Source organism: Diadema setosum, chromosome 3 (genome assembly GCF_964275005.1).
Source record: "Diadema setosum chromosome 3, eeDiaSeto1, whole genome shotgun sequence".
In the NCBI taxonomy this organism is placed as follows: Eukaryota; Metazoa; Echinodermata; class Echinoidea; order Diadematoida; family Diadematidae; genus Diadema; species Diadema setosum.
Window position 1 is genome coordinate 34,965,547 of NC_092687.1, and position 27,612 is coordinate 34,993,158.

The window sequence follows — 27,612 nt, forward strand, 5'->3', positions numbered from 1 at the left end:
TATTCGACGTATCATACTCCGTTGGCTTTTATGCGCAGATGATGGCATTTTTATGCTTATTTTACAGTTTGGTCCTCGTGACCTCCCATTGTCTTCGTCAGCAATTGTAGACTTCGATCTGAATCATCCCGCTGTACATGATTCTGAAGACAAAATCAATTAACGTGTCTGTCTAGACGTTGAAGGAGTGCTGCGTATAATAAACCACTTAATAGCGATAACAGACAAATTAATCTTTTTACAGATTAATTGCTTCATAGTCTTGCTGGTAATTATGCAATGGTTGGCTTGCATACGGCCGATAAAGCACTTGAGAACATGAATATGCATTACGCGAATGTTTTCAACCCGAAGAATTCTGCATTTGCCATTTTAACCCCTCGTCTGTGTTTCCAGGCACGATTGCGCCTCTCCCCTCACAGGCTCTTTAGGGGGAGTGCATGGTAAAAAACAAAAAAAAATATTGACTGATCATGGTGTGTGGAAAGGTATTATATAAGACCGGTTTTAGCCCGATGCCGCAACAGATTTGAGGAATCGACATTGTTTCCTGCTCGTCTTACTCTCCCGCTTTAGATTTCAGATTTCCTCTTGTCTAGACAGGAAGCTTCAGCAAATCCTGGGTAAACTGGTCCTGATTTTTGTCAAGAGAGTTTGCAGCAAAGCGTTTGTTATCAAACTGGTCGAGTTTGCACGGCAGCGAGGCGGAGCTGTAAGGCGATGCGTCATGGACCAAGTAGCCTTGCGAATTCCAATCTGTTTCTTTCTCATATGTTTTCTGGCAGTGGCTTTGTTCCCGAGATGGGGTGAGTCTCTAAAAGTGCTTCATAATATGAGAGACTGCATTTCCTTTCTGTTTTTTTCTGTAACGGCACACACCGATGTCGAATTTGACTTGATGTATACACAATTAATGATGATGATGATGGTATCAATGATACTAACAGCGTCATGATAGTCTTGTAATACAATTATGGCTTGTTTTTCATAATGAAGAATTGTATTGCAAAAAGAGCTAACTCTATGCTTGTTAAGTTGAGATACAATGTATTTGCGAATACTGCTATAAAAAAAATCAGAGAATAGGAAAAACTTAGTTCTCGCTAATATTTACAAGTGAGGTATATCTGGAAAGGTCTTATTCCGCCCTAACTGATGATGGACATACTTTAAAATCTTTAAACACTGGCACTTATTATAGCTCGTTTATATATGAAACTCTTATACCCTGGTCACCGTGCTGGTGCAGAAAGATCAACGATTTTTACTCGTGGTTCATTATGTTGCAGGATATAGAGAGCCACAATTTACAAAAAAAAAAAAAAAAAAGATCACGTAATATTAATACAGAAACGTGTGAGTAAGAGCTCATACTGTGTCTTAAGGTGGAAGCATGCTTCGTACGAACTACCAAATGAAATGGTTTCCGGAGAAAGGAACTAGACTTCTGTAACTACTTTCAAGTTGTGCAAGTCTTGTATATGGATTTAATTTGGAGTCGGTTTTTTTTTTTCATCTATCCGAATGTAGATCATTACATTGACCTGAAATTATAATTCTTGTTTATATGTGGAAAGAGAATGCAATTAAATGAATGAAATGAAATGAAATAAATCGAAATGAATTGTATATTGTAGATAATTATTTCAAGCTTAAGTGTGAATAATTTTAAGTCTTAATCTTTTACCAGGTTCGGGCGAATGCTACACCCAGTCACGAGCGACTGACTACAGAGGTTTGGTCAACGTGACTCGCAGTGGTCGAACTTGCCAGCGATGGACCCTTCAGGCTCCTCACCAACACTCCAGGACACCTGCCAATTACCCAAACGCAGGGTTGGGAGATCATAACTACTGTCGCAATCCTGACAATGTGAACACGGCCTGGTGTTACACAACCGATAGAAGCAGAAGATGGGAGTACTGTGATATTGGTGAAGCACAAACCACCTGTCACGCTCAAGTCACCATTACACCTAGTAAGATTTCTAGAAATATTGTGATTTGTTGTTACGCTTTAAGATTTAAGATTTATCTTTAAAAGAAAGAAGAAGGGAGCACTGAAAATATTTCAATAGGTTGTATGAGCATATCTGTGGTTATACGAGTGTCCTCACATTCAATGAGCCGATAATGTTCCAAATCAGTGTAGTCATAGCAAGAATTTTGCAAAGGACTATAAAGTAGTTAAGACGAAAAGAATAATGCGAAACTGCTATAAAATGCGAAAAAGAAGAAAAAGTATTTAACCAAGCAACCATCCCAGGGCCTTCCATTGAGTGATTAAGAAAACATACTCGGGAACAATATTGTCTACCATGTTTCACTAGGTCCCGAGGAGGTTGGTCCTGGAGAATGCTACACCCAGCCAAGAGCGAGAGACTACAGAGGTTTGGTCAATGTGACCCGCAATGGTCGAGCTTGCCAGCGATGGACCCTTCAGGCTCCTCATCAACACTCCAGGACTCCTGCCAATTACCCAAACGCAGGGTTGGGAGATCACAACTACTGTCGCAACCCTGACAATGTGAACACGGCTTGGTGTTACACAACCAATAGAAACAGAAGATGGGAGTACTGTGATATTGGTGAAGCACAGACCACCTGTCAAGCTGTGGTCACCTCTACGCCTGGTAAGATTGCGTACATATTTTAATTTTTTGTTAGGTTTTATCTTAAAAACATAAGAAGAAAGCACTCTTGATAAAGGTTTCACGTGTGCACGACCATGTCGGCTGAAATAGAAATGTCCTAGCACTAAATGAACTGAAAAAGTTTCGAAAGCTTTTTCTTTTTTCTTTTTTTTTTTTTGGTCGTAAATAGGAATATGGTAATGAACCCCACCGTGGCTTCAATTTTTTTTTTTTTAAGTTAAAGCGTTGAATCAAATAAGCATCCCTGGGGTTTATACTGAAAGGAAAGAAAAGAAAGCATACTCGGCAATTGCGTACTATATTAACTAGGTCCAGCGGAGGTTGGTCCTGCAGAATGCTACACCCAGCCAAGAGCGAGAGACTACAGAGGCTTGATCAGTGTCACGCGCAGTGGTCGAACTTGCCAGCGATGGACCGTTCAGGCTCCTCACCAACACTCCAGGACACCTGCCAATTACCCGAACGCAGGGTTGGGAGATCATAACTACTGTCGCAATCCTGATAATGTAAACACGGCCTGGTGTTACACAACCGATAGAAGCAGAAGATGGGAGTACTGTGATATTGGTGAAGCACAAACCACCTGTCAAGCTCAAGTCACCATTACACCTAGTAAGATTTCTAAAAATATTGTGATTTTTTGTTACGCTTTAAGATTTGAGATTTATCTTTAAAAGAAAGAAGAAGAAAGCACTGAAAATATTTCAATAGTGTGTATGAGCATATCTGAGGTTATAAGAGTGTCCTCACATTCAATGAGCTGATGTTTCCAAATCAGTGTAGTCATAACAAGAATTTTGCAAAGGACTATAACGCAGTTAAGACGAAAAGAATGATGCGAAATGGCTATAAAATGCGGAAAAGAAGAAACAGCATTTAACCAAGCAACCATCCCAGGGCCTTCCATTGAGTGATTAAGAAAACATACTCGGGAACAATATTGTCTACCATGTTTCACTAGGTCCCGAGGAGGTTGGTCCTGGAGAATGCTACACCCAGCCAAGAGCGAGAGACTACAGAGGTTTGGTCAATGTCACCCGCAACGGTCGAACTTGCCAGCGATGGACCCTTCAGGCTCCTCATCAACACTCCAGGACTCCTGCCAATTACCCAAACGCAGGGTTGGGAGATCACAACTACTGTCGCAACCCTGACAATATGAACACGGCTTGGTGTTACACAACCAATAGAAACAGAAGATGGGAGTACTGTGATATTGGTGAAGCACAAACCACCTGTCAAGCTCAAGTCACCATTACACCTAGTAAGATTTCGAAAAATATTGTGATTTTTTGTTACGCTTTAAGATTTGAGATTTTTCTTTAAAAGAAAGAAGAAGAAAGCACTGAAAATATTTCAATAGTGTGTATGAGCATATCTGTGGTTATAAGAGTGTCCTCACATTCAATGAGCTGATGTTTCCAAATCAGTGTAGTCATAGCAAGAATTTTGCAAAGGACTATGAAGTAGTTAAGACGAAAAGAATAATGCGAAATTGCTATAAAATGCGAAAAAGAAGAAAAAGTATTTAACCAAGCAACCATCCCAGGGCCTTCCATTGAGTGATTAAGAAAACATACTCGGGAACAATATTGTCTACCATGTTTCATTAGGTCCCGAGGAGGTTGGTCCTGGAGAATGCTACACCCAGCCAAGAGCGAGAGACTACAGAGGTTTGGTCAATGTGACCCGCAATGGTCGAGCTTGCCAGCGATGGACCCTTCAGGCTCCTCATCAACACTCCAGGACACCTGCCAATTACCCAAACGCAGGGTTGGGAGATCACAACTACTGTCGCAACCCTGACAATGTGAACACGGCTTGGTGTTACACAACCAATAGAAACAGAAGATGGGAGTACTGTGATATTGGTGAAGCACAGACCACCTGTCAAGCTGTGGTCACCTCTACGCCTGGTAAGATTGCGTACATATTTTAATTTTTTGTTAGGTTTTATCTTAAAAACATAAGAAGAAAGCACTCTTGATAAAGGTTTCACGTGTGCACGACCATGTCGGCTGAAATAGAAATGTCCTAGCACTAAATGAACTGAAAAAGTTTCGAAAGCTTTTTTTTTTTTTTTGTCGTAAATAGGAATATGGTAATGAACCCCACCGTGGCTTCAATTTTTTTTTTTGTTTAAGTTAAAGCGTTGAATCAAATAAGCATCCCTGGGGTTTATACTGAAAGGAAAGAAAAGAAAGCATACTCGGCAATTGCGTACTATATTAACTAGGTCCAGCGGAGGTTGGTCCTGCAGAATGCTACACCCAGCCAAGAGCGAGAGACTACAGAGGCTTGATCAGTGTCACGCGCAGTGGTCGAACTTGCCAGCGATGGACCGTTCAGGCTCCTCACCAACACTCCAGGACACCTGCCAATTACCCGAACGCAGGGTTGGGAGATCATAACTACTGTCGCAATCCTGATAATGTAAACACGGCCTGGTGTTACACAACCGATAGAAGCAGAAGATGGGAGTACTGTGATATTGGTGAAGCACAAACCACCTGTCAAGCTCAAGTCACCATTACACCTAGTAAGATTTCGAAAAATATTGTGATTTTTTGTTACGCTTTAAGTTTTGAGATTTATCTTTAAAAGAAAGAAGAAGAAAGCACTGAAAATATTTAAATAGTGTGTATGAGCATATCTGTGGTTATAAGAGTGTCCTCACATTCAATGAGCTGATGTTTCCAAATCAGTGTAGTCATAGCAAGAATTTTGCAAAGGACTATAACGCAGTTAAGACGAAAAGAATAATGCGAAATGGCTATAAAATGCGAAAAAGAAGAAAAAGTATTTAACCAAGTAACCATCCCAGGGCCTTCCATTGAGTGATTAAGAAAACATACTCGGGAACAATATTGTCTACCATGTTTCACTAGGTCCCGAGGAGGTTGGTCCTGGAGAATGCTACACCCAGCCAAGAGCGAGAGACTACAGAGGTTTGGTCAATGTGACCCGCAATGGTCGAACTTGCCAGCGATGGACCCTTCAGGCTCCTCATCAACACTCCAGGACTCCTGCCAATTACCCAAACGCAGGGTTGGGAGATCACAACTACTGTCGCAACCCTGACAATGTGAACACGGCTTGGTGTTACACAACCAATAGAAACAGAAGATGGGAGTACTGTGATATTGGTGAAGCACAGACCACCTGTCAAGCTGTGGTCACCTCTACGCCTGGTAAGATTGCGTACATATTTTAATTTTTTGTTAGGTTTTATCTTAAAAACATAAGAAGAAAGCACTCTTGATAAAGGTTTCACGTGTGCACGACCATGTCGGCTGAAATAGAAATGTCCTAGCACTAAATGAACTGAAAAAGTTTCGAAAGCTTTTTCTTTTTTCTTTTTTTTTTTTTTTTTGGTCGTAAATCGGAATATGGTAATGAACCCCACCGTGGCTTCAATTTTTTTTTTTTAAGTTAAAGCGTTGAATCAAATAAGCATCCCTGGGGTTTATACTGAAAGGAAAGAAAAGAAAGCATACTCGGCAATTGCGTACTATATTAACTAGGTCCAGCGGAGGTTGGTCCTGCAGAATGCTACACCCAGCCAAGAGCGAGAGACTACAGAGGCTTGATCAGTGTCACGCGCAGTGGTCGAACTTGCCAGCGATGGACCGTTCAGGCTCCTCACCAACACTCCAGGACACCTGCCAATTACCCGAACGCAGGGTTGGGAGATCATAACTACTGTCGCAATCCTGATAATGTAAACACGGCCTGGTGTTACACAACCGATAGAAGCAGAAGATGGGAGTACTGTGATATTGGTGAAGCACAAACCACCTGTCAAGCTCAAGTCACCATTACACCTAGTAAGATTTCGAAAAATATTGTGATTTTTTGTTACGCTTTAAGTTTTGAGATTTATCTTTAAAAGAAAGAAGAAGAAAGCACTGAAAATATTTAAATAGTGTGTATGAGCATATCTGTGGTTATAAGAGTGTCCTCACATTCAATGAGCTGATGTTTCCAAATCAGTGTAGTCATAGCAAGAATTTTGCAAAGGACTATAACGCAGTTAAGACGAAAAGAATAATGCGAAATGGCTATAAAATGCGAAAAAGAAGAAAAAGTATTTAACCAAGTAACCATCCCAGGGCCTTCCATTGAGTGATTAAGAAAACATACTCGGGAACAATATTGTCTACCATGTTTCACTAGGTCCCGAGGAGGTTGGTCCTGGAGAATGCTACACCCAGCCAAGAGCGAGAGACTACAGAGGTTTGGTCAATGTGACCCGCAATGGTCGAACTTGCCAGCGATGGACCCTTCAGGCTCCTCATCAACACTCCAGGACTCCTGCCAATTACCCAAACGCAGGGTTGGGAGATCACAACTACTGTCGCAACCCTGACAATGTGAACACGGCTTGGTGTTACACAACCAATAGAAACAGAAGATGGGAGTACTGTGATATTGGTGAAGCACAGACCACCTGTCAAGCTGTGGTCACCTCTACGCCTGGTAAGATTGCGTACATATTTTAATTTTTTGTTAGGTTTTATCTTAAAAACATAAGAAGAAAGCACTCTTGATAAAGGTTTCACGTGTGCACGACCATGTCGGCTGAAATAGAAATGTCCTAGCACTAAATGAACTGAAAAAGTTTCGAAAGCTTTTTCTTTTTTCTTTTTTTTTTTTTTTTTGGTCGTAAATCGGAATATGGTAATGAACCCCACCGTGGCTTCAATTTTTTTTTTTTAAGTTAAAGCGTTGAATCAAATAAGCATCCCTGGGGTTTATACTGAAAGGAAAGAAAAGAAAGCATACTCGGCAATTGCGTACTATATTAACTAGGTCCAGCGGAGGTTGGTCCTGCAGAATGCTACACCCAGCCAAGAGCGAGAGACTACAGAGGCTTGATCAGTGTCACGCGCAGTGGTCGAACTTGCCAGCGATGGACCGTTCAGGCTCCTCACCAACACTCCAGGACACCTGCCAATTACCCGAACGCAGGGTTGGGAGATCATAACTACTGTCGCAACCCTGATAATGTAAACACGGCCTGGTGTTACACAACCGATAGAAGCAGAAGATGGGAGTACTGTGATATTGGTGAAGCACAAACCACCTGTCAAGCTCAAGTCACCATTACACCTAGTAAGATTTCGAAAAATATTGTGATTTTTTGTTACACTTTAAGATTTGAGATTTATCTTTAAAAGAAAGAAGAAGAAAGCACTGAAAATATTTCAATAGTGTGTATGAGCATATCTGTGGTTATAAGAGTGTCCTCACATTCAATGAGCTGATGTTTCCAAATCAGTGTAGTCATAGCAAGAATTTTGCAAAGGACTATAACGCAGTTAAGACGAAAAGAATAATGCGAAATGGCTATAAAATGCGAAAAAGAAGAAAAAGTATTTAACCAAGTAACCATCCCAGGGCCTTCCATTGAGTGATTAAGAAAACATACTCGGGAACAATATTGTCTACCATGTTTCACTAGGTCCCGAGGAGGTTGGTCCTGGAGAATGCTACACCCAGCCAAGAGCGAGAGACTACAGAGGTTTGGTCAATGTGACCCGCAATGGTCGAACTTGCCAGCGATGGACCCTTCAGGCTCCTCATCAACACTCCAGGACTCCTGCCAATTACCCAAACGCAGGGTTGGGAGATCACAACTACTGTCGCAACCCTGACAATGTGAACACGGCTTGGTGTTACACAACCAATAGAAACAGAAGATGGGAGTACTGTGATATTGGTGAAGCACAGACCACCTGTCAAGCTGTGGTCACCTCTACGCCTGGTAAGATTGCGTACATATTTTAATTTTTTGTTAGGTTTTATCTTAAAAACATAAGAAGAAAGCACTCTTGATAAAGGTTTCACGTGTGCACGACCATGTCGGCTGAAATAGAAATGTCCTAGCACTAAATGAACTGAAAAAGTTTCGAAAGCTTTTTCTTTTTTCTTTTTTTTTTTTTTTGGTCGTAAATCGGAATATGGTAATGAACCCCACCGTGGCTTCAATTTTTTTTTTTTAAGTTAAAGCGTTGAATCAAATAAGCATCCCTGGGGTTTATACTGAAAGGAAAGAAAAGAAAGCATACTCGGCAATTGCGTACTATATTAACTAGGTCCAGCGGAGGTTGGTCCTGCAGAATGCTACACCCAGCCAAGAGCGAGAGACTACAGAGGCTTGATCAGTGTCACGCGCAGTGGTCGAACTTGCCAGCGATGGACCGTTCAGGCTCCTCACCAACACTCCAGGACACCTGCCAATTACCCGAACGCAGGGTTGGGAGATCATAACTACTGTCGCAATCCTGATAATGTAAACACGGCCTGGTGTTACACAACCGATAGAAGCAGAAGATGGGAGTACTGTGATATTGGTGAAGCACAAACCACCTGTCAAGCTCAAGTCACCATTACACCTAGTAAGATTTCGAAAAATATTGTGATTTTTTGTTACGCTTTAAGATTTGAGATTTATCTTTAAAAGAAAGAAGAAGAAAGCACTGAAAATATTTCAATAGTGTGTATGAGCATATCTGTGGTTATAAGAGTGTCCTCACATTCAATGAGCTGATGTTTCCAAATCAGTGTAGTCATAGCAAGAATTTTGCAAAGGACTATAAAGTAGTTAAGACGAAAAGAATAATGCGAAATTGCTATAAAATGCGAAAAAGAAGAAAAAGTATTTAACCAAGCAACCATCCCAGGGCCTTCCATTGAGTGATTAAGAAAACATACTCGGGAACAATATTGTCTACCATGTTTCATTAGGTCCCGAGGAGGTTGGTCCTGGAGAATGCTACACCCAGCCAAGAGCGAGAGACTACAGAGGTTTGGTCAATGTGACCCGCAATGGTCGAGCTTGCCAGCGATGGACCCTTCAGGCTCCTCATCAACACTCCAGGACTCCTGCCAATTACCAAAACGCAGGGTTGGGAGATCACAACTACTGTCGCAACCCTGACAATGTGAACACGGCTTGGTGTTACACAACCAATAGAAACAGAAGATGGGAGTACTGTGATATTGGTGAAGCACAGACCACCTGTCAAGCTGTGGTCACCTCTACGCCTGGTAAGATTGCGTACATATTTTAATTTTTTGTTAGGTTTTATCTTAAAAACATAAGAAGAAAGCACTCTTGATAAAGGTTTCACGTGTGCACGACCATGTCGGCTGAAATAGAAATGTCCTAGCACTAAATGAACTGAAAAAGTTTCGAAAGCTTTTTCTTTTTTCTTTTTTTTTTATGTCGTAAATAGGAATATGGTAATGAACCCCACCGTGGCTTCATTTTTTTTTTTTTTTTAAGTTAAAGCGTTGAATCAAATAAGCATCCCTGGGGTTTATACTGAAAGGAAAGAAAAGAAAGCATACTCGGCAATTGCGTACTATATTAACTAGGTCCAGCGGAGGTTGGTCCTGCAGAATGCTACACCCAGCCAAGAGCGAGAGACTACAGAGGCTTGATCAGTGTCACGCGCAGTGGTCGAACTTGCCAGCGATGGACCGTTCAGGCTCCTCACCAACACTCCAGGACACCTGCCAATTACCCGAACGCAGGGTTGGGAGATCATAACTACTGTCGCAATCCTGATAATGTAAACACGGCCTGGTGTTACACAACCGATAGAAGCAGAAGATGGGAGTACTGTGATATTGGTGAAGCACAAACCACCTGTCAAGCTCAAGTCACCATTACACCTAGTAAGATTTCGAAAAATATTGTGATTTTTTGTTACGCTTTAAGATTTGAGATTTATCTTTAAAAGAAAGAAGAAGAAAGCACTGAAAATATTTCAATAGTGTGTATGAGCATATCTGTGGTTATAAGAGTGTCCTCACATTCAATGAGCTGATGTTTCCAAATCAGTGTAGTCATAGCAAGAATTTTGCAAAGGACTATAAAGTAGTTAAGACGAAAAGAATAATGCGAAATTGCTATAAAATGCGAAAAAGAAGAAAAAGTATTTAACCAAGCAACCATCCCAGGGCCTTCCATTGAGTGATTAAGAAAACATACTCGGGAACAATATTGTCTACCATGTTTCATTAGGTCCCGAGGAGGTTGGTCCTGGAGAATGCTACACCCAGCCAAGAGCGAGAGACTACAGAGGTTTGGTCAATGTGACCCGCAATGGTCGAGCTTGCCAGCGATGGACCCTTCAGGCTCCTCATCAACACTCCAGGACTCCTGCCAATTACCAAAACGCAGGGTTGGGAGATCACAACTACTGTCGCAACCCTGACAATGTGAACACGGCTTGGTGTTACACAACCAATAGAAACAGAAGATGGGAGTACTGTGATATTGGTGAAGCACAGACCACCTGTCAAGCTGTGGTCACCTCTACGCCTGGTAAGATTGCGTACATATTTTAATTTTTTGTTAGGTTTTATCTTAAAAACATAAGAAGAAAGCACTCTTGATAAAGGTTTCACGTGTGCACGACCATGTCGGCTGAAATAGAAATGTCCTAGCACTAAATGAACTGAAAAAGTTTCGAAAGCTTTTTCTTTTTTCTTTTTTTTTTATGTCGTAAATAGGAATATGGTAATGAACCCCACCGTGGCTTCATTTTTTTTTTTTTTTTAAGTTAAAGCGTTGAATCAAATAAGCATCCCTGGGGTTTATACTGAAAGGAAAGAAAAGAAAGCATACTCGGCAATTGCGTACTATATTAACTAGGTCCAGCGGAGGTTGGTCCTGCAGAATGCTACACCCAGCCAAGAGCGAGAGACTACAGAGGCTTGATCAGTGTCACGCGCAGTGGTCGAACTTGCCAGCGATGGACCGTTCAGGCTCCTCACCAACACTCCAGGACACCTGCCAATTACCCGAACGCAGGGTTGGGAGATCATAACTACTGTCGCAATCCTGATAATGTAAACACGGCCTGGTGTTACACAACCGATAGAAGCAGAAGATGGGAGTACTGTGATATTGGTGAAGCACAAACCACCTGTCAAGCTCAAGTCACCATTACACCTAGTAAGATTTCTAAAAATATTGTGATTTTTTGTTACGCTTTAAGATTTGAGATTTTTCTTTAAAAGAAAGAAGAAGAAAGCACTGAAAATATTTCAATAGTGTGTATGAGAATATCTGTGGTTATAAGAGTGTCCTCACATTCAATGAGCTGATGTTTCCAAATCAGTGTAGTCATAACAAGAATTTTGCAAAGGACTATAACGCAGTTAAGACGAAAAGAATAATGCGAAATGGCTATAAAATGCGAAAAAGAAGAAACAGCATTTAACCAAGTAACCATCCCAGGGCCTTCCATTGAGTGATTAAGAAAACATACTCGGGAACAATATTGTCTACCATGTTTCACTAGGTCCCGAGGAGGTTGGTCCTGGAGAATGCTACACCCAGCCAAGAGCGAGAGACTACAGAGGTTTGGTCAATGTGACCCGCAATGGTCGAACTTGCCAACGATGGACCCTTCAGGCTCCTCATCAACACTCCAGGACTCCTGCCAATTACCCAAACGCAGGGTTGGGAGATCACAACTACTGTCGCAACCCTGACAATGTGAACACGGCTTGGTGTTACACAACCAATAGAAACAGAAGATGGGAGTACTGTGATATTGGTGAAGCACAGACCACCTGTCAAGCTGTGGTCACCTCTACGCCTGGTAAGATTGCGTACATATTTCAATTTTTTGTTAGGTTTTATCTTAAAACATAAGAAGAAAGCACTCTTGATAAAGGTTTCACGTGTGCACGACCATGTCGGCTGAAATAGAAATGTCCTAGCACTAAATGAACTGAAAATGTTTCGAGAGCTTTTTTCTTGTTGTCGTAAATAGGAATATGGTAATGAACCCGATCGTAGCTTTAATTTTTTTTTTTAAGTTAAAGCGTTGAATCAAATAAGCATCCCTGGGGTTTATACTGAAAGGAAAGAAATGAAAGCATACTCGGCAATTGCGTACTATATTAACTAGGTCCAGCGGGGGTTGGTCCTGCAGAATGCTACACCCAGCCAAGAGCGAGAGACTACAGAGGCTTGATCAGTGTCACGCGCAGTGGTCGAACTTGCCAGCGATGGACCGTTCAGGCTCCTCACCAACACTCCAGGACACCTGCCAATTACCCGAACGCAGGGTTGGGAGATCATAACTACTGTCGCAATCCTGATAATGTAAACACGGCCTGGTGTTACACAACCGATAGAAGCAGAAGATGGGAGTACTGTGATATTGGTGAAGCACAAACCACCTGTCAAGCTCAAGTCACCATTACACCTAGTAAGATTTCTAAAAATATTGTGATTTTTTGTTACGCTTTAAGATTTGAGATTTTTCTTTAAAAGAAAGAAGAAGAAAGCACTGAAAATATTTCAATAGTGTGTATGAGCATATCTGTGGTTATAAGAATGTCCTCACATTCAATGAGCTGATGTTTCCAAATCAGTGTAGTCATAACAAGAATTTTGCAAAGGACTATAACGCAGTTCAGACGAAAAGAATGATGCGAAATGGCTATAAAATGCGAGAAAGAAGAAACAGTATTTAACCAAGTAACCATCGCAGGGCCTTCCATTGAGTGATTAAGAAAACATACTCGGGAACAATATTGTTTACCATGTTTCACTAGGTCCCGAGGAGGTTGGTCCTGGAGAATGCTACACCCAGCCAAGAGCGAGAGACTACAGAGGCTTGATCAGTGTCACGCGCAGTGGTCGAACTTGCCAGCGATGGACCGTTCAGGCTCCTCACCAACACTCCAGGACACCTGCCAATTACCCGAACGCAGGGTTGGGAGATCATAACTACTGTCGCAATCCTGATAATGTAAACACGGCCTGGTGTTACACAACCGATAGAAGCAGAAGATGGGAGTACTGTGATATTGGTGAAGCACAAACCACCTGTCAAGCTCAAGTCACCATTACACCTAGTAAGATTTCTAAAAATATTGTGATTTTTTGTTACGCTTTAAGATTTGAGATTTATCTTTAAAAGAAAGAAGAAAGCACTGAAAATATTTCAATAGTGCGTATGAGCATAGTATCTGTGGTTATAAGAGTGTCCTCACATTCAATGAGCTGATAATGTTTCCAAATCAGTGTAGTCATAACAAGAACTTTGCAAAGGACTATAAACAGATAAAGTAGTTAAGACGAAAAGAATAATGCGAAATGGCTATAAAATACGAAAAAGAAGAAAAAGTATTTAACCAAGTAACCATCCCAGGGCCTTCCATTGAGTGATTAAGAAAACATACTCGGGAACAATATTGTCTACCATGTTTCACTAGGTCCCGAAGAGGTTGGTCCTGGAGAATGCTACACCCAGCCAAGAGCGAGAGACTACAGAGGTTTGGTCAATGTGACCCGCAATGGTCGAACTTGCCAGCGATGGACCCTTCAGGCTCCTCACCAACACTCCAGGACTCCTGCCAATTACCCAAACGCAGGGTTGGGAGATCACAACTACTGTCGCAACCCTGACAATGTGAACACGGCTTGGTGTTACACAACCAATAGAAACAGAAGATGGGAGTACTGTGATATTGGTGAAGCACAGACCACCTGTCAAGCTGTGGTCACCTCTACGCCTGGTAAGATTGCGTACATATTTTAATTTTTTGTTAGGTTTTATCTTAAAACATAAGAAGAAAGCACTCTTGATGAAGGTTTCACGTGTGCACGACCATGTCGGCTGAAATAGAAATGTCCTAGCACTAAATGAACTGAAAATGTTTCGAAAGCTTTTTTTTTTTTTTTTGTCCTAAATAGGAATATGGTAATGAACCCGATCGTGGCTTTAATATTTTTTTTTTAAGTTAAAGCGTTGAATCAAATAAGCATCCCTGGGGTTTATACTGAAAGGAAAGAAAAGAAAGCATACTCGGCAATTGCGTACTATATTAACTAGGTCCAGCGGAGGTTGGTCCTGCAGAATGCTACACCCAGCCAAGAGCGAGAGACTACAGAGGCTTGATCAGTGTCACGCGCAGTGGTCGAACTTGCCAGCGATGGACCGTTCAGGCTCCTCACCAACACTCCAGGACACCTGCCAATTACCCGAACGCAGGGTTGGGAGATCATAACTACTGTCGCAATCCTGATAATGTAAACACGGCCTGGTGTTACACAACCGATAGAAGCAGAAGATGGGAGTACTGTGATATTGGTGAAGCACAAACCACCTGTCAAGCTCAAGTCACCATTACACCTAGTAAGATTTCTAAAAATATTGTGATTTTTTGTTACGCTTTAAGATTTGAGATTTTTCTTTAAAAGAAAGAAGAAGAAAGCACTGAAAATATTTCAATAGTGTGTATGAGAATATCTGTGGTTATAAGAGTGTCCTCACATTCAATGAGCTGATGTTTCCAAATCAGTGTAGTCATAACAAGAATTTTGCAAAGGACTATAACGCAGTTAAGACGAAAAGAATAATGCGAAATGGCTATAAAATGCGAAAAAGAAGAAACAGCATTTAACCAAGTAACCATCCCAGGGCCTTCCATTGAGTGATTAAGAAAACATACTCGGGAACAATATTGTCTACCATGTTTCACTAGGTCCCGAGGAGGTTGGTCCTGGAGAATGCTACACCCAGCCAAGAGCGAGAGACTACAGAGGTTTGGTCAATGTGACCCGCAATGGTCGAACTTGCCAACGATGGACCCTTCAGGCTCCTCATCAACACTCCAGGACTCCTGCCAATTACCCAAACGCAGGGTTGGGAGATCACAACTACTGTCGCAACCCTGACAATGTGAACACGGCTTGGTGTTACACAACCAATAGAAACAGAAGATGGGAGTACTGTGATATTGGTGAAGCACAGACCACCTGTCAAGCTGTGGTCACCTCTACGCCTGGTAAGATTGCGTACATATTTCAATTTTTTGTTAGGTTTTATCTTAAAACATAAGAAGAAAGCACTCTTGATAAAGGTTTCACGTGTGCACGACCATGTCGGCTGAAATAGAAATGTCCTAGCACTAAATGAACTGAAAATGTTTCGAGAGCTTTTTTCTTGTTGTCGTAAATAGGAATATGGTAATGAACCCGATCGTAGCTTTAATTTTTTTTTTTAAGTTAAAGCGTTGAATCAAATAAGCATCCCTGGGGTTTATACTGAAAGGAAAGAAATGAAAGCATACTCGGCAATTGCGTACTATATTAACTAGGTCCAGCGGGGGTTGGTCCTGCAGAATGCTACACCCAGCCAAGAGCGAGAGACTACAGAGGCTTGATCAGTGTCACGCGCAGTGGTCGAACTTGCCAGCGATGGACCGTTCAGGCTCCTCACCAACACTCCAGGACACCTGCCAATTACCCGAACGCAGGGTTGGGAGATCATAACTACTGTCGCAATCCTGATAATGTAAACACGGCCTGGTGTTACACAACCGATAGAAGCAGAAGATGGGAGTACTGTGATATTGGTGAAGCACAAACCACCTGTCACGCTCAAGTCACCATTACACCTAGTAAGATTTCTAAAAATATTGTGATTTTTTGTTACGCTTTAAGATTTGAGATTTATCTTTAAAAGAAAGAAGAAGAAAGCACTGAAAATATTTCAATAGTGTGTATGAGCATATCTGAGGTTATAAGAGTGTCCTCACATTCAATGAGCTGATGTTTCCAAATCAGTGTAGTCATAACAAGAATTTTGCAAAGGACTATAACGCAGTTAAGACGAAAAGAATGATGCGAAATGGCTATAAAATGCGGAAAAGAAGAAACAGCATTTAACCAAGCAACCATCCAAGGGCCTTCCATTGAGTGATTAAGAAAACATACTCGGGAACAATATTGTCTACCATGTTTCACTAGGTCCCGAGGAGGTTGGTCCTGGAGAATGCTACACCCAGCCAAGAGCGAGAGACTACAGAGGTTTGGTCAATGTCACCCGCAACGGTCGAACTTGCCAGCGATGGACCCTTCAGGCTCCTCATCAACACTCCAGGACTCCTGCCAATTACCCAAACGCAGGGTTGGGAGATCACAACTACTGTCGCAACCCTGACAATATGAACACGGCTTGGTGTTACACAACCAATAGAAACAGAAGATGGGAGTACTGTGATATTGGTGAAGCACAGACCACCTGTCAAGCTGTGGTCACCTCTACGCCTGGTAAGATTGCGTACATATTTTAATTTTTGTTAGGTTTTATCTTAAAACATAAGAAGAAAGCACTCTTGATAAAGGTTTCACGTGTGCACGACCATTTCGGCTGAAATAGAAATGTCCTAGCACTAAATGAACTGAAAATGTTTCGAAAGCTTTTTTTTTTTTTTTTTTTTGTCGTAAATAGGAATATGGTAATGAACCCGACCGTGGCTTCAATTTTTATTTCATTTTTTTTTTTAAGTTAAAGCGTTGAATCAAATAAGCATCCCTGGGGTTTATACTGAAAGGAAAGAAAAGAAAGCATACTCGGCAATTGCGTACTATATTAACTAGGTCCAGCGGAGGTTGGTCCTGCAGAATGCTACACCCAGCAAAGAGCGAGAGACTACAGAGGCTTGATCAGTGTCACGCGCAGTGGTCGAACTTGCCAGCGATGGTCCGTTCAGGCTCCCCACCAACACTCCAGGACACCTGCCAATTACCCGAACGTAGGGTTGGGAGATCATAACTACTGTCGCAATCCTGATAATGTAAACACGGCCTGGTGTTACACAACTGATAGAAGCAGAAGATGGGTGTACTGTGATATTGGTGAAGCACAAACCACCTGTCAAGCTGTGGTCACCTCTACGCCTGTTAAGATTGCGTACATATTATAATTTTTTGTTAGGTGTTATCTAAAATGTCCTAGCTCTGAATGAATTGAGAATGTTTCTTTTTTTTCTAGTTAATAATGATATGGTAATGGACATGACCATCTTGTGGAAAATCTGTTAAAAAGAAAAGGCCTTAATATTATTTTAAAAAGGTTAAAGCGTTGAAGGAAATAACCATCCCTGCATGGGGATTATACTGAAAGGAAAAGAAAAGAAAGTATACTCGGGAATTGCGTACTATGTTAACTAGGTCCAGCGGAGGTTGGTCCTGGAGAATGCTACATCCAGCCAAGAGCGAGAGACTACAGAGGCTTGGTCAGTGTGACCCGCAATGGTCGAACTTGCCAGCGATGGACCCTTCAGGCTCCTCACCAACACTCCAGGACTCCTGCCAATTACCCGAACGCAGGGTTGGGCGATCACAACTACTGTCGCAACCCTGACAATGTGAACACGGCTTGGTGTTACACAATCGATAGAAACAGAAGATGGGAGTACTGTGATATTGGTGAAGCACAGACCACTTGTCAAGCTGAGGTCACCTCTACTCCTGGTAAGATTTCCTAAAATGTTTTAATTTTCTGTTAAGATTTAAGATTTGTCTTTAAAAGAAAGAAAAATAAAGCACTGAAAATATTTCAATAGTGTGTATGAGCATATCTGCCCTAATAACACTTTTTTCGACGTCAGTGAGAGGATAATGTTTCCTAAGCAGTGAGCCTTAATGAGAATATTGCAAAGGACCAAAAAGTCGTCAAGAAAAAAAGAAGAGTAAGAAATGGCTATAAAATAGATGAAAAAAAAAATCAACAAACAAACAAACATAATAATCTTTGATTCAAGTAACCACGCAGGGGCCTAGTATTGAATGGGTAAGAAAATTAAAAACACATGCACGGGAATTGCGTACCATTCATTTTTTCTAAGTCCAGACGAGGTTGGTGTTGAAGAGAACACTGCACTCAGCTAAAAGAGCTAGAAAGAGCTACCAAGGCTTGGTCACTGGGACCCGGAGTGGTCTAATTTGCCAGCTATGGACCCAACAGGGCCCAACATCACTCAAAAGATTTCAAGTGCGTATGAGCCTGAATGAGCTGAGAATGTTTCCAAAGCAATGTAGCCTTAACAAGAATATGGTAAAGGACGAAAAAGTGTTGAAGAAAACCACAAAAACAACAAATAATGATAATAAGCTGTATAATTGAAGCAACCCCCCCCCCCCAAAAAAAAGAGTTAAAGTTAAATAACTATCCCGGGGCCTTATGTTGAATGGGTAAGAAAAGAAAATCCGGAAGTGCGTACCATTTCACGTACGTCCTAGCACTAATGATCTGAGAATGTTTCCGAAGCGTTTTCTTTTTTCCCCGTTAATGGGAATATGGTAATGAACCCGACCGTCTCGAAGAAAATCGGTTAATGAGATTTTGGTGCAGCACGGGCCACTTGTCAAGCTGTGGTCACTTCTACACCTGGTAGGATTTCTTACTATTGTGACTTCTTGTTTTATCTGAAAACAAAACAAGAAGAAAACCTTTAAAAGTTTTCATAGTGTGTATGACCATATCTGGTGTCATAAGAATTAAATGAGTAAAGAATATTTTGCAAAGCGTCATAGCCTTAACAGGAATATGGTATAGGATGAGAAAGTGTAGAACCTATCAAGTTGTAGTCACCCCAGCGCCTGGTAAGTTTTGTATCAACAGTGTCTTACTCCTTTTTCCTGTCAACAAGATAACAGATAACACTCTGCCAGTCTGCCTAAGTCATTCGATTCGAGTGTATATCAGCTCATCTTTAGCCATAATGATTTCTTTTTATGCGATTGCTTCTATTTTACTTCAGAGCATTAAAGATATTGTGTGTGTGTTTTTAGAACAGTTAGAAAAAAAAGAGGTATAAAATGACAAAATAGGTGACAAATTCATTGAGAAATGCAAGAAATAAATAAGACAGTTCATTGGTAATGGACAAAATTTAAAGAGAGTGAATGATTATCGTGTTGGATAACTAGGTCCCGAGGAGGTTGGTCCTGGAGAATGTTACGCCCAGCCAAGAGCAAGAGACTACAGAGGGTTGGTCAATGTGACCCGCAGTGGTCGAACTTGCCAGCGATGGACCCTTCAGGCTCCTCACCGACACAACAGGATTCCTTCAAATTACCCACACGCAGGGTTGGGAGATCACAACTACTGCCGCAACCCTTCCAATGCGATCTCGGCCTGGTGCTTCACAACAGATACAAACAGAAGATGGGAGTACTGTGATATTGGTGAAGCACGGGCCTCTTGTCAAGCTGTGGTCACCCCTACGTCTGGTAGGATTTCCTGTTATTGTGACTTTTGTTTAATCTGAAAACAAAAGAAGAAGAAAACCTTTAAAAGTTTTCAATAGTGTGTTTGACCATATCTAGTGTCATAAGAATTAAATGAGTAAAGAATATTTTGCAAAGCGTCATAGCCTTAACAGGAATTTCGTATAGGATGAGAAAATGTAGAACCTATCAAGTTGCAGTCACCCCAGCGCCTGGTAAGTTTTGTATCAACAGTGTCTTACTCCTTTTTCCTGTCAACAAGATAACAGATAACACTCTGCCAGTCTGCCTAAGTCATTTGATTCGAGTGTATATCAGCTCATCTTTAGCTATAATGTTTTCTATTTATGCGATTGCTTCTATTCTACTTCAGAGCATTAAAGACAATGTGTGTGTGTGTGTTTAGAACAGTTAGAAAAAAAAGAGGTATAAAATGACAAAATAGGTGACAAGTTCATTGAAAAATGCCAGAAAGAAATATGACAGTTCATTGGTAATGGACAAAATTTAAAGAGAGTGAATGATTATCGTGCTGGATAACTAGGTCCCGAGGAGGTTGGTCCTGGAGAATGTTACACCCAGCCAAGAGCAAGAGACTACAGAGGTTTGGTCAATGTGACCCGCAGTGGTCGAACTTGCCAGCGATGGACCCTTCAGGCTCCTCACCGACACAACAGGATTCCTTCAAATTACCCACACGCAGGGTTGGGAGATCACAACTACTGCCGCAACCCTTCTAATGCAATCTCGGCCTGGTGCTTCACAACAGATACAAACAGAAGATGGGAGTACTGTGATATTGGTGAAGCACGAGCCTCTTGTCAAGCTGTGGTCACCCCTACGTCTGGTAGGATTTCCTGTTATTGTGACTTCTTGTTTTATCTGAAAACAAAAGAAGAAGAAAACCTTTAAAAGTTTTCAATAGTGTGTTTGACCATTGTCTGGTGTCATAAGAATTAAATGAGTAAAGATTATTTTGCAAAGCGTCATAGCCTTAACAGGAATATCGTATAGGATGAGAAAATGTAGAACCTATCAAGTTGCATTCACCCCAGCGCCTGGTAAGTTTTGTATCAACAGTGTCTTACTCCTTTTTCCTGTCAACAAGATAACAGATAACACTCTGCCAGTCTGCCTAAGTCATTTGATTCGAGTGTATATCAGCTCATCTTTAGCTATAATGTTTTCTATTTATGCGATTGCTTCTATTTTACTTCAGAGCATTAAAGACAATGTGTGTGTGTTTTAAAACAGTTAGAAAAAAAGAGGTATAAAATGACAAAATAGGTGACAAATTCATTGAGAAATGCAAGAAAGAAATAAGACAGTTCATTAGTACTGGACAAAATTTAAAGAGAGTGAATAGTTATCGTGCTGGATAACTAGGTCCCGAGGAGGTTGGGTCTGGAGAATGTTACACCCAGCCAAGAGCAAGAGACTACAGAGGTTTGGTCAATGTGACCCGCAGTGGTCGAACTTGCCAGCGATGGACCCTTCAGGCTCCTCACCGACACAACAGGATTCCTTCAAATTACCCACACGCAGGGTTGGGAGATCACAACTACTGCCGCAACCCTTCCAATGCGATCTCGGCCTGGTGCTTCACAACAGATACAAACAGAAGATGGGAGTACTGTGATATTGGTGAAGCACGGGCCTCTTGTCAAGCTGTGGTCACCCCTACGTCTGGTAGGATTTCCTGTTATTGTGACTTTTGTTTAATCTGAAAACAAAAGAAGAAGAAAACCTTTAAATGTTTTCAATAGTGTGTTTGACCATATCTGGTGTCATAAGAATTAAATGAGTAAAGAATATTTTGCAAAGCGTCATAGCCTTAACAGGAATTTCGTATAGGATGAGAAAATGTAGAACCTATCAAGTTGCAGTCACCCCAGCGCCTGGTAAGTTTTGTATCAACAGTGTCTTACTCCTTTTTCCTGTCAACAAGATAACAGATAACACTCTGCCAGTCTGCCTAAGTCATTTGATTCGAGTGTATATCAGCTCATCTTTAGCTATAATGTTTTCTATTTATGCGATTGCTTCTATTCTACTTCAGAGCATTAAAGACAATGTGTGTGTGTGTGTTTAGAACAGTTAGAAAAAAAGAGGTATAAAATGACAAAATAGGTGACAAGTTCATTGAAAAATGCCAGAAAGAAATATGACAGTTCATTGGTAATGGACAAAATTTAAAGAGAGTGAATGATTATCGTGCTGGATAACTAGGTCCCGAGGAGGTTGGTCCTGGAGAATGTTACACCCAGCCAAGAGCAAGAGACTACAGAGGTTTGGTCAATGTGACCCGCAGTGGTCGAACTTGCCAGCGATGGACCCTTCAGGCTCCTCACCGACACAACAGGATTCCTTCAAATTACCCACACGCAGGGTTGGGAGATCACAACTACTGCCGCAACCCTTCTAATGCAATCTCGGCCTGGTGCTTCACAACAGATACAAACAGAAGATGGGAGTACTGTGATATTGGTGAAGCACGAGCCTCTTGTCAAGCTGTGGTCACCCCTACGTCTGGTAGGATTTCCTGTTATTGTGACTTCTTGTTTTATCTGAAAACAAAAGAAGAAGAAAACCTTTAAAAGTTTTCAATAGTGTGTTTGACCATTGTCTGGTGTCATAAGAATTAAATGAGTAAAGATTATTTTGCAAAGCGTCATAGCCTTAACAGAAATATCGTATAGGATGAGAAAATGTAGAACCTATCAAGTTGCATTCACCCCAGCGCCTGGTAAGTTTTGTATCAACAGTGTCTTACTCCTTTTTCCTGTCAACAAGATAACAGATAACACTCTGCCAGTCTGCCTAAGTCATTTGATTCGAGTGTATATCAGCTCATCTTTAGCTATAATGTTTTCTATTTATGCGATTGCTTCTATTTTACTTCAGAGCATTAAAGACAATGTGTGTGTGTGTGTGTGTTTAGAACAGTTAGAAAAAAAGAGGTATAAAATGACAAAATAGGTGACAAATTCATTGAGAAATGCAAGAAAGAAATAAGACAGTTCATTAGTACTGGACAAAATTTAAAGAGAGTGAATGGTTATCGTGCTGGATAACTAGGTCCCGAGGAGGTTGGTCCTGGAGAATGTTACACCCAGCCAAGAGCAAGAGACTACAGAGGTTTGGTCAATGTGACCCGCAGTGGTCGAACTTGCCAGCGATGGACCCTTCAGGCTCCTCACCGACACAACAGGATTCCATCAAATTACCCACACGCAGGGTTGGGAGATCACAACTACTGCCGCAACCCTTCTAATGCGATCTCGGCCTGGTGCTTCACAACAGATACAAACAGAAGATGGGAGTACTGTGATATTGGTGAAGCACAGACCACCTGTCAAGCTGTGGTCACCCCTACGTCTGGTAGGATTTCCTGTTATTGCGACTTCTTGTTTTATCTGAAAACAAAAGAAGAAGAAAACCTTAAAAAGTTTTCGATAGTGTGTTTGACCATATATGGTGTCATAAGAATTAAATGAGTAAAGAATATTTTGCAAAGCGTCATAGCCTTAACAGGAATATTGTATAGGATGAGAAAATGTAGAACCTATCAAGTTGTAGTCACCCCAGCGGCTGGTAAGTTTTGTATCAACAGTGTCTTACTCCTTTTTCCTGTCAACAAGATAACAGGTAACACTCTGCCAGTCTGCCTAAGTCATTTGATTCGAGTGTATATCAGCTCATCTTTAGCTATAATGTTTTCTATTCATGCGATTGCTTCTATTTTACTTCAGAGCATTAAAGATATTGTGTGTGTGTTTAGAACAGTTAGAAAAAAAAAGAGGTATAAAATGACAAAATAGGTGACAAGTTCATTGAAAATTGCCAGAAAGAAATATGACAGTTTATTGGTACTGGACAAAATTTAAAGAGAGTGAATGATTATCGTGCTGGATAACTAGGTCCCGAGGAGGTTGGTCCTGGAGAATGTTACACCCAGCCAAGAGCAAGAGACTACAGAGGTTTGGTCAATGTGACCCGCAGTGGTCGAACTTGCCAGCGATGGACCCTTCAGGCTCCTCACCGACACAACAGGATTCCTTCAAATTACCCACACGCAGGGTTGGGAGATCACAACTACTGCCGCAACCCTTCTAATGCGATCTCGGCCTGGTGCTTCACAACAGATACAAACAGAAGATGGGAGTACTGTGATATTGGTGAAGCACGGGCCACTTGTCAAGCTGTGGTCACCTCTACGTCTGGTAGGATTTCCTGTTATTGTGACTTCTTGTTTTATCTGAAAACAAAAGAAGAAGAAAACCTTTAAAAGTTTTCAATAGTGTGTATGACCATATCTGGTGACATAAGAGTAAGAGACCGTCATTGAAACCATGCCGTTTTTATTTGTTAGAGTTCAGCATATTTACATTTGCATGTATTTAATAATTACATTGCGGCTTTGTACCCTTGAGTCTGTTTATACCTAACTCCTGATGAAGTACCAAGCCATGTCGAAGTCAATCCAAGTCAACTGTGTCATTTTCGTAAATGTTCACCTCGTAGCTAAATGAGATTAAAATGAATTACGTTACTCAACGGTTATCAGAAACACATACATCGACTATATCTATTACGTAAGTTATGACAACAATCGATTTATCCTTTTAGAACATAATTGCTTAATTGTTCCCGCGAATTAGAATTTCAACTCCTCACTTTTTTTTTTTCTCGTAGGTTGTTTCTTTTTTTTTTAGTAATCGATTGAAGGTAGACTTTCTGATGATTTGTAGATTTTGATTTGATTTATTGGTTTCTGTATCATCATTGTACATGCACATTCATGTACAAACATGAATATATTTCTTCATTGCTTTTGCACAATGTACAGCAAAACGTAGAACAAACATACAACAATGAATAATAAAGTGGGGCTACAGCATGAGCGTGGCTTGATTTGCGTGCAGCCCCCGTAAGTACATAAAATACACATCGGAAGGAGAAAAGGAGGGATGACTTGCACAGAGATAGGATAGTTGAACGGAGAAAGTAGATGTATGCGAGCACAGAGGTTGTCTGTGGTGAAGGTACGCATGCATTGGACGTAAAGGGGATTCTGCGCATTTCGCACTTATTTTCCTTATCAAATGATCCAGGGAAGATTGTTGCTTTCTTCGATTTCCTTCAGCTGAATGTCAAACTAAAGATCTGTAAAATAAAAAGAAATAAAAAAACAACAAAAAAGAAACACTGATCGCATGGTCATGTAGTGTTGTTATCTTTCTTTCTAAGTGAGGGAGAATAAATTGTTGCCTAACTTTTTCACTAAAATAGTAATGTCTTTGCTCAGCTACAAGATTCTTTGTAATTTGTTCGTTTGTTTGTTTGCTTGCTTGCTTGCTTTTAAGAATAGCTTGCGCCCCCTCCCCCCCCCCAAAAAAAAATAATAATTTGACAAGAAGCGGTCATTGTTGGTAAACATCCCTTTGCAATTCTCTGTGCCTTGAAAAACCTGAAGATACCAATGATGACAGCCGTCATACTCCTGAGGTTTATTTCCCTGTGTTGCCCAAACCGGTGGATTTCCTCATGCTGTAGGGATATCATTTGAAAACAAAAATCATATCAATTAATCAATATAAGCAATTCATATTAATATTTGTCTCCAGAAGCAACACCGTTGATAACTTGTGAGCAGAGTCCCTGCTTGAACGGAGGAACGTGTCTCAACCAGGCATGCACTTGTCCGTATGGATTCGGCGGATCATTCTGCGAACGAGGTGTGTCTAGGTTTAGGGCTATGAATTACCACCTTTTTCAGATTAAAAGTATTTTCTTTTTTTGTCAAGTCATAAAACTTTGAGTTCCAAAGGGTAAACATTAATCACAGAGATTCATTGACCATCACCGTGTTATAGCCCGATTTTTTATTTTTTTTTTTTTGGGGGGGGGGGAATCGAATTTAGTGGGGTTTTTAGGATAATTCTGAAAGGGAATCATAATTATGGTGAGATGTTTACATTTTGAAGCGGCGGCTATTCTACGAAATCAAATATATCGTTTCTGTAATTTATCACAGTTTTTTTTTTATGGATGTTTATTTTCCAACAGCTAAGTAACGAAGCATGTCATGTACTTGCTCCTTCCAATTAATTTCCATCGGCACGAATTCGCTTTGTTGTTTCTAAGTTGGGCAAAACCTCCCATTCTACAGAGATTTTCTCTCATCGTTCACTCATCGGAAGCTAAGTGTATCGCTTCCGCCATCGGCCACTCATCGGAAGCTAAATCTATCGCTTCCGGCCACCCACCGAAGTGTGTCGGATCGCAGTCCGATGAATCCGACTTCTGTTAGTCGACAATCAGGTCAGTTGACAGACATGTCAGGCGGTGACCTGATGAGACAAGGTTGTCCGATGAGGATCGCGCGCGACATTGTATGACACTCACGTGATACTCGACCAACCAAGTCGGATATCTCAGACTGCGATCCACTACACTTCGGTGGGTGGCCGGAAAGAACAGTCTTTACGTCTGATGAGTGACCAATGAGGGGAAAAAAATCTCTGTGGAATGGGGTAACTTTTGTGACCAAATCATGCATAAAATCTGAATGCTTCATAGGAGCAGTCTATGCAACATAAAGCCTCCATAAAACAATGGTACGGTAGAGGGAAATCATAATTATGTAAGGCTTGCATTGAATAGCTCCTTGGTGATATCAAATCTTTAGCCATCTGACAGCGAAGCATAGCAATGCAAATGGTTACAATACCACAAAGAAGACACCGCTGTCTTCCAATTAACCCTTTCTGTTTCAGTGAGTCGTCTCTGCATTCATTTTACACATAAACGTTTAGACTGGTAATTAACGTGGTAAGCAGAGGGTTAAGAAATGAAAACAGGGGAATCAAAGCCAGTAACATTTGTCCTGCTTACTACGACTTTATGCTGTAAAATAATGCAGTTGATTGCAGTCACTATTAAAACAACATTGGTATGTAATATTGCCTGACTTCCGGACATCATTTTGGGAATAGACTGCAGGCCCTAAATACTCCATCTTTCATTGACATAAGAAGATTTCTTGAAAGACTTTGTATATAAACAAAAAGTAAATACATTTGCCAAGACGATAGTTCATTTTACAATTTCATACGATCTGTGAGATTGACTGAACCGAAAGACCCGGAACAATTAACTAGCACCACCAGTGAAATTAAAAAAATAGGGAAACCAACAAGCCCCCACCGCAAACGCTTCATCATATATATCTGTATATTCATAGGCAAAACAAGGAAAATATCTTAGATCAGGATAGCACAGATTTTATTTTGATCCCCCCCCCAAAAAAAAAAAAATGTGCATGAGGAATAGAAATGGATGTTTTCGAACTTAAGAACGTTTTACATCTTCAATGTCCATCTTACCAATTTGAAGGAAATTCCCGTGTGAATACTCATCAGTGGCCATTGAAGCTTTATAACTTTACTAATAAAAATTCTCACACACACTGATATTCTAATTTTTACTGACAGCATATTTCATGCATTTCTAAATAATGTTGATAGTTTCTACAGTTCTGTTCCTACCAGTATTTTCCCCTCGAGTGTAATGCAATGTGCATTTTCTGGTCAATTACCTCTAACCTCCTTTCTGCTACCGATTTCTTAGTGGACTGTGGGCAGGATGCCTGTCAAAATGGAGGCACCTGTCAGGAAAGCGCCTGTGTCTGTCCGCCTGGGTTCTTCGGTACATTCTGCGAGGAGGGTAAGTATGTTTTGCCCCGATTAACTCCTAACGTCTCAAAGTTCATCTCTCCACAGGCCTACACGCGTCAACATACATGTATATACACCTATGGTGTTAATACTGTAAGCTGTTTTACATGTCCAAAAACTACTCGCTCAGTTACAACGTACAGCAGTAGGGTCTAGGCAGTGCA

The 27,612-nt window shown here is 41.0% G+C and overlaps 1 protein-coding gene across 1 annotated transcript; it reads left to right on the plus strand.

Annotated features, from left to right (window-relative positions):
* Nucleotides 1-727: 727 nt before the first annotated feature.
* Nucleotides 728-27,604, plus strand: LOC140246813 (uncharacterized). The gene is made up of 35 exons (XM_072326144.1): nucleotides 728-806; nucleotides 1,691-1,978; nucleotides 2,354-2,632; nucleotides 2,963-3,265; nucleotides 3,615-3,917; nucleotides 4,267-4,569; nucleotides 4,914-5,192; nucleotides 5,542-5,844; nucleotides 6,202-6,480; nucleotides 6,830-7,132; nucleotides 7,490-7,768; nucleotides 8,118-8,420; nucleotides 8,776-9,054; nucleotides 9,404-9,706; nucleotides 10,061-10,339; nucleotides 10,689-10,991; nucleotides 11,346-11,624; nucleotides 11,974-12,276; nucleotides 12,595-12,891; nucleotides 13,241-13,543; nucleotides 13,904-14,206; nucleotides 14,524-14,826; nucleotides 15,200-15,478; nucleotides 15,791-16,093; nucleotides 16,443-16,745; nucleotides 17,076-17,359; nucleotides 17,660-17,951; nucleotides 19,410-19,685; nucleotides 20,254-20,556; nucleotides 21,096-21,371; nucleotides 21,939-22,241; nucleotides 22,788-23,063; nucleotides 23,630-23,932; nucleotides 25,337-25,447; nucleotides 27,342-27,604. The coding sequence occupies exons 1-35, from the start codon at nucleotides 728-730 to the stop codon at nucleotides 27,602-27,604; spliced, it is 9,825 nt and encodes a 3,274-aa protein (XP_072182245.1).
* The last annotated feature ends 8 nt before the right edge of the window (nucleotides 27,605-27,612 follow it).

Excerpts from the sequence above, each read along its gene's own strand:
- LOC140246813 (XM_072326144.1), top strand. The coding sequence starts at position 728 with ATGGACCAAGTAGCCTTGCGAATTCCAATCTGTTTCTTTCTCATATGT. Across the intron at positions 5,845-6,201 it reads TGTGGTCACCTCTACGCCTG|AATGCTACACCCAGCCAAGA; the intron begins GTAAGATTGCGT and ends TTGGTCCTGCAG. Across the intron at positions 17,952-19,409 it reads TGAGGTCACCTCTACTCCTG|GTCCCGAGGAGGTTGGTCCT; the intron begins GTAAGATTTCCT and ends TTGGATAACTAG.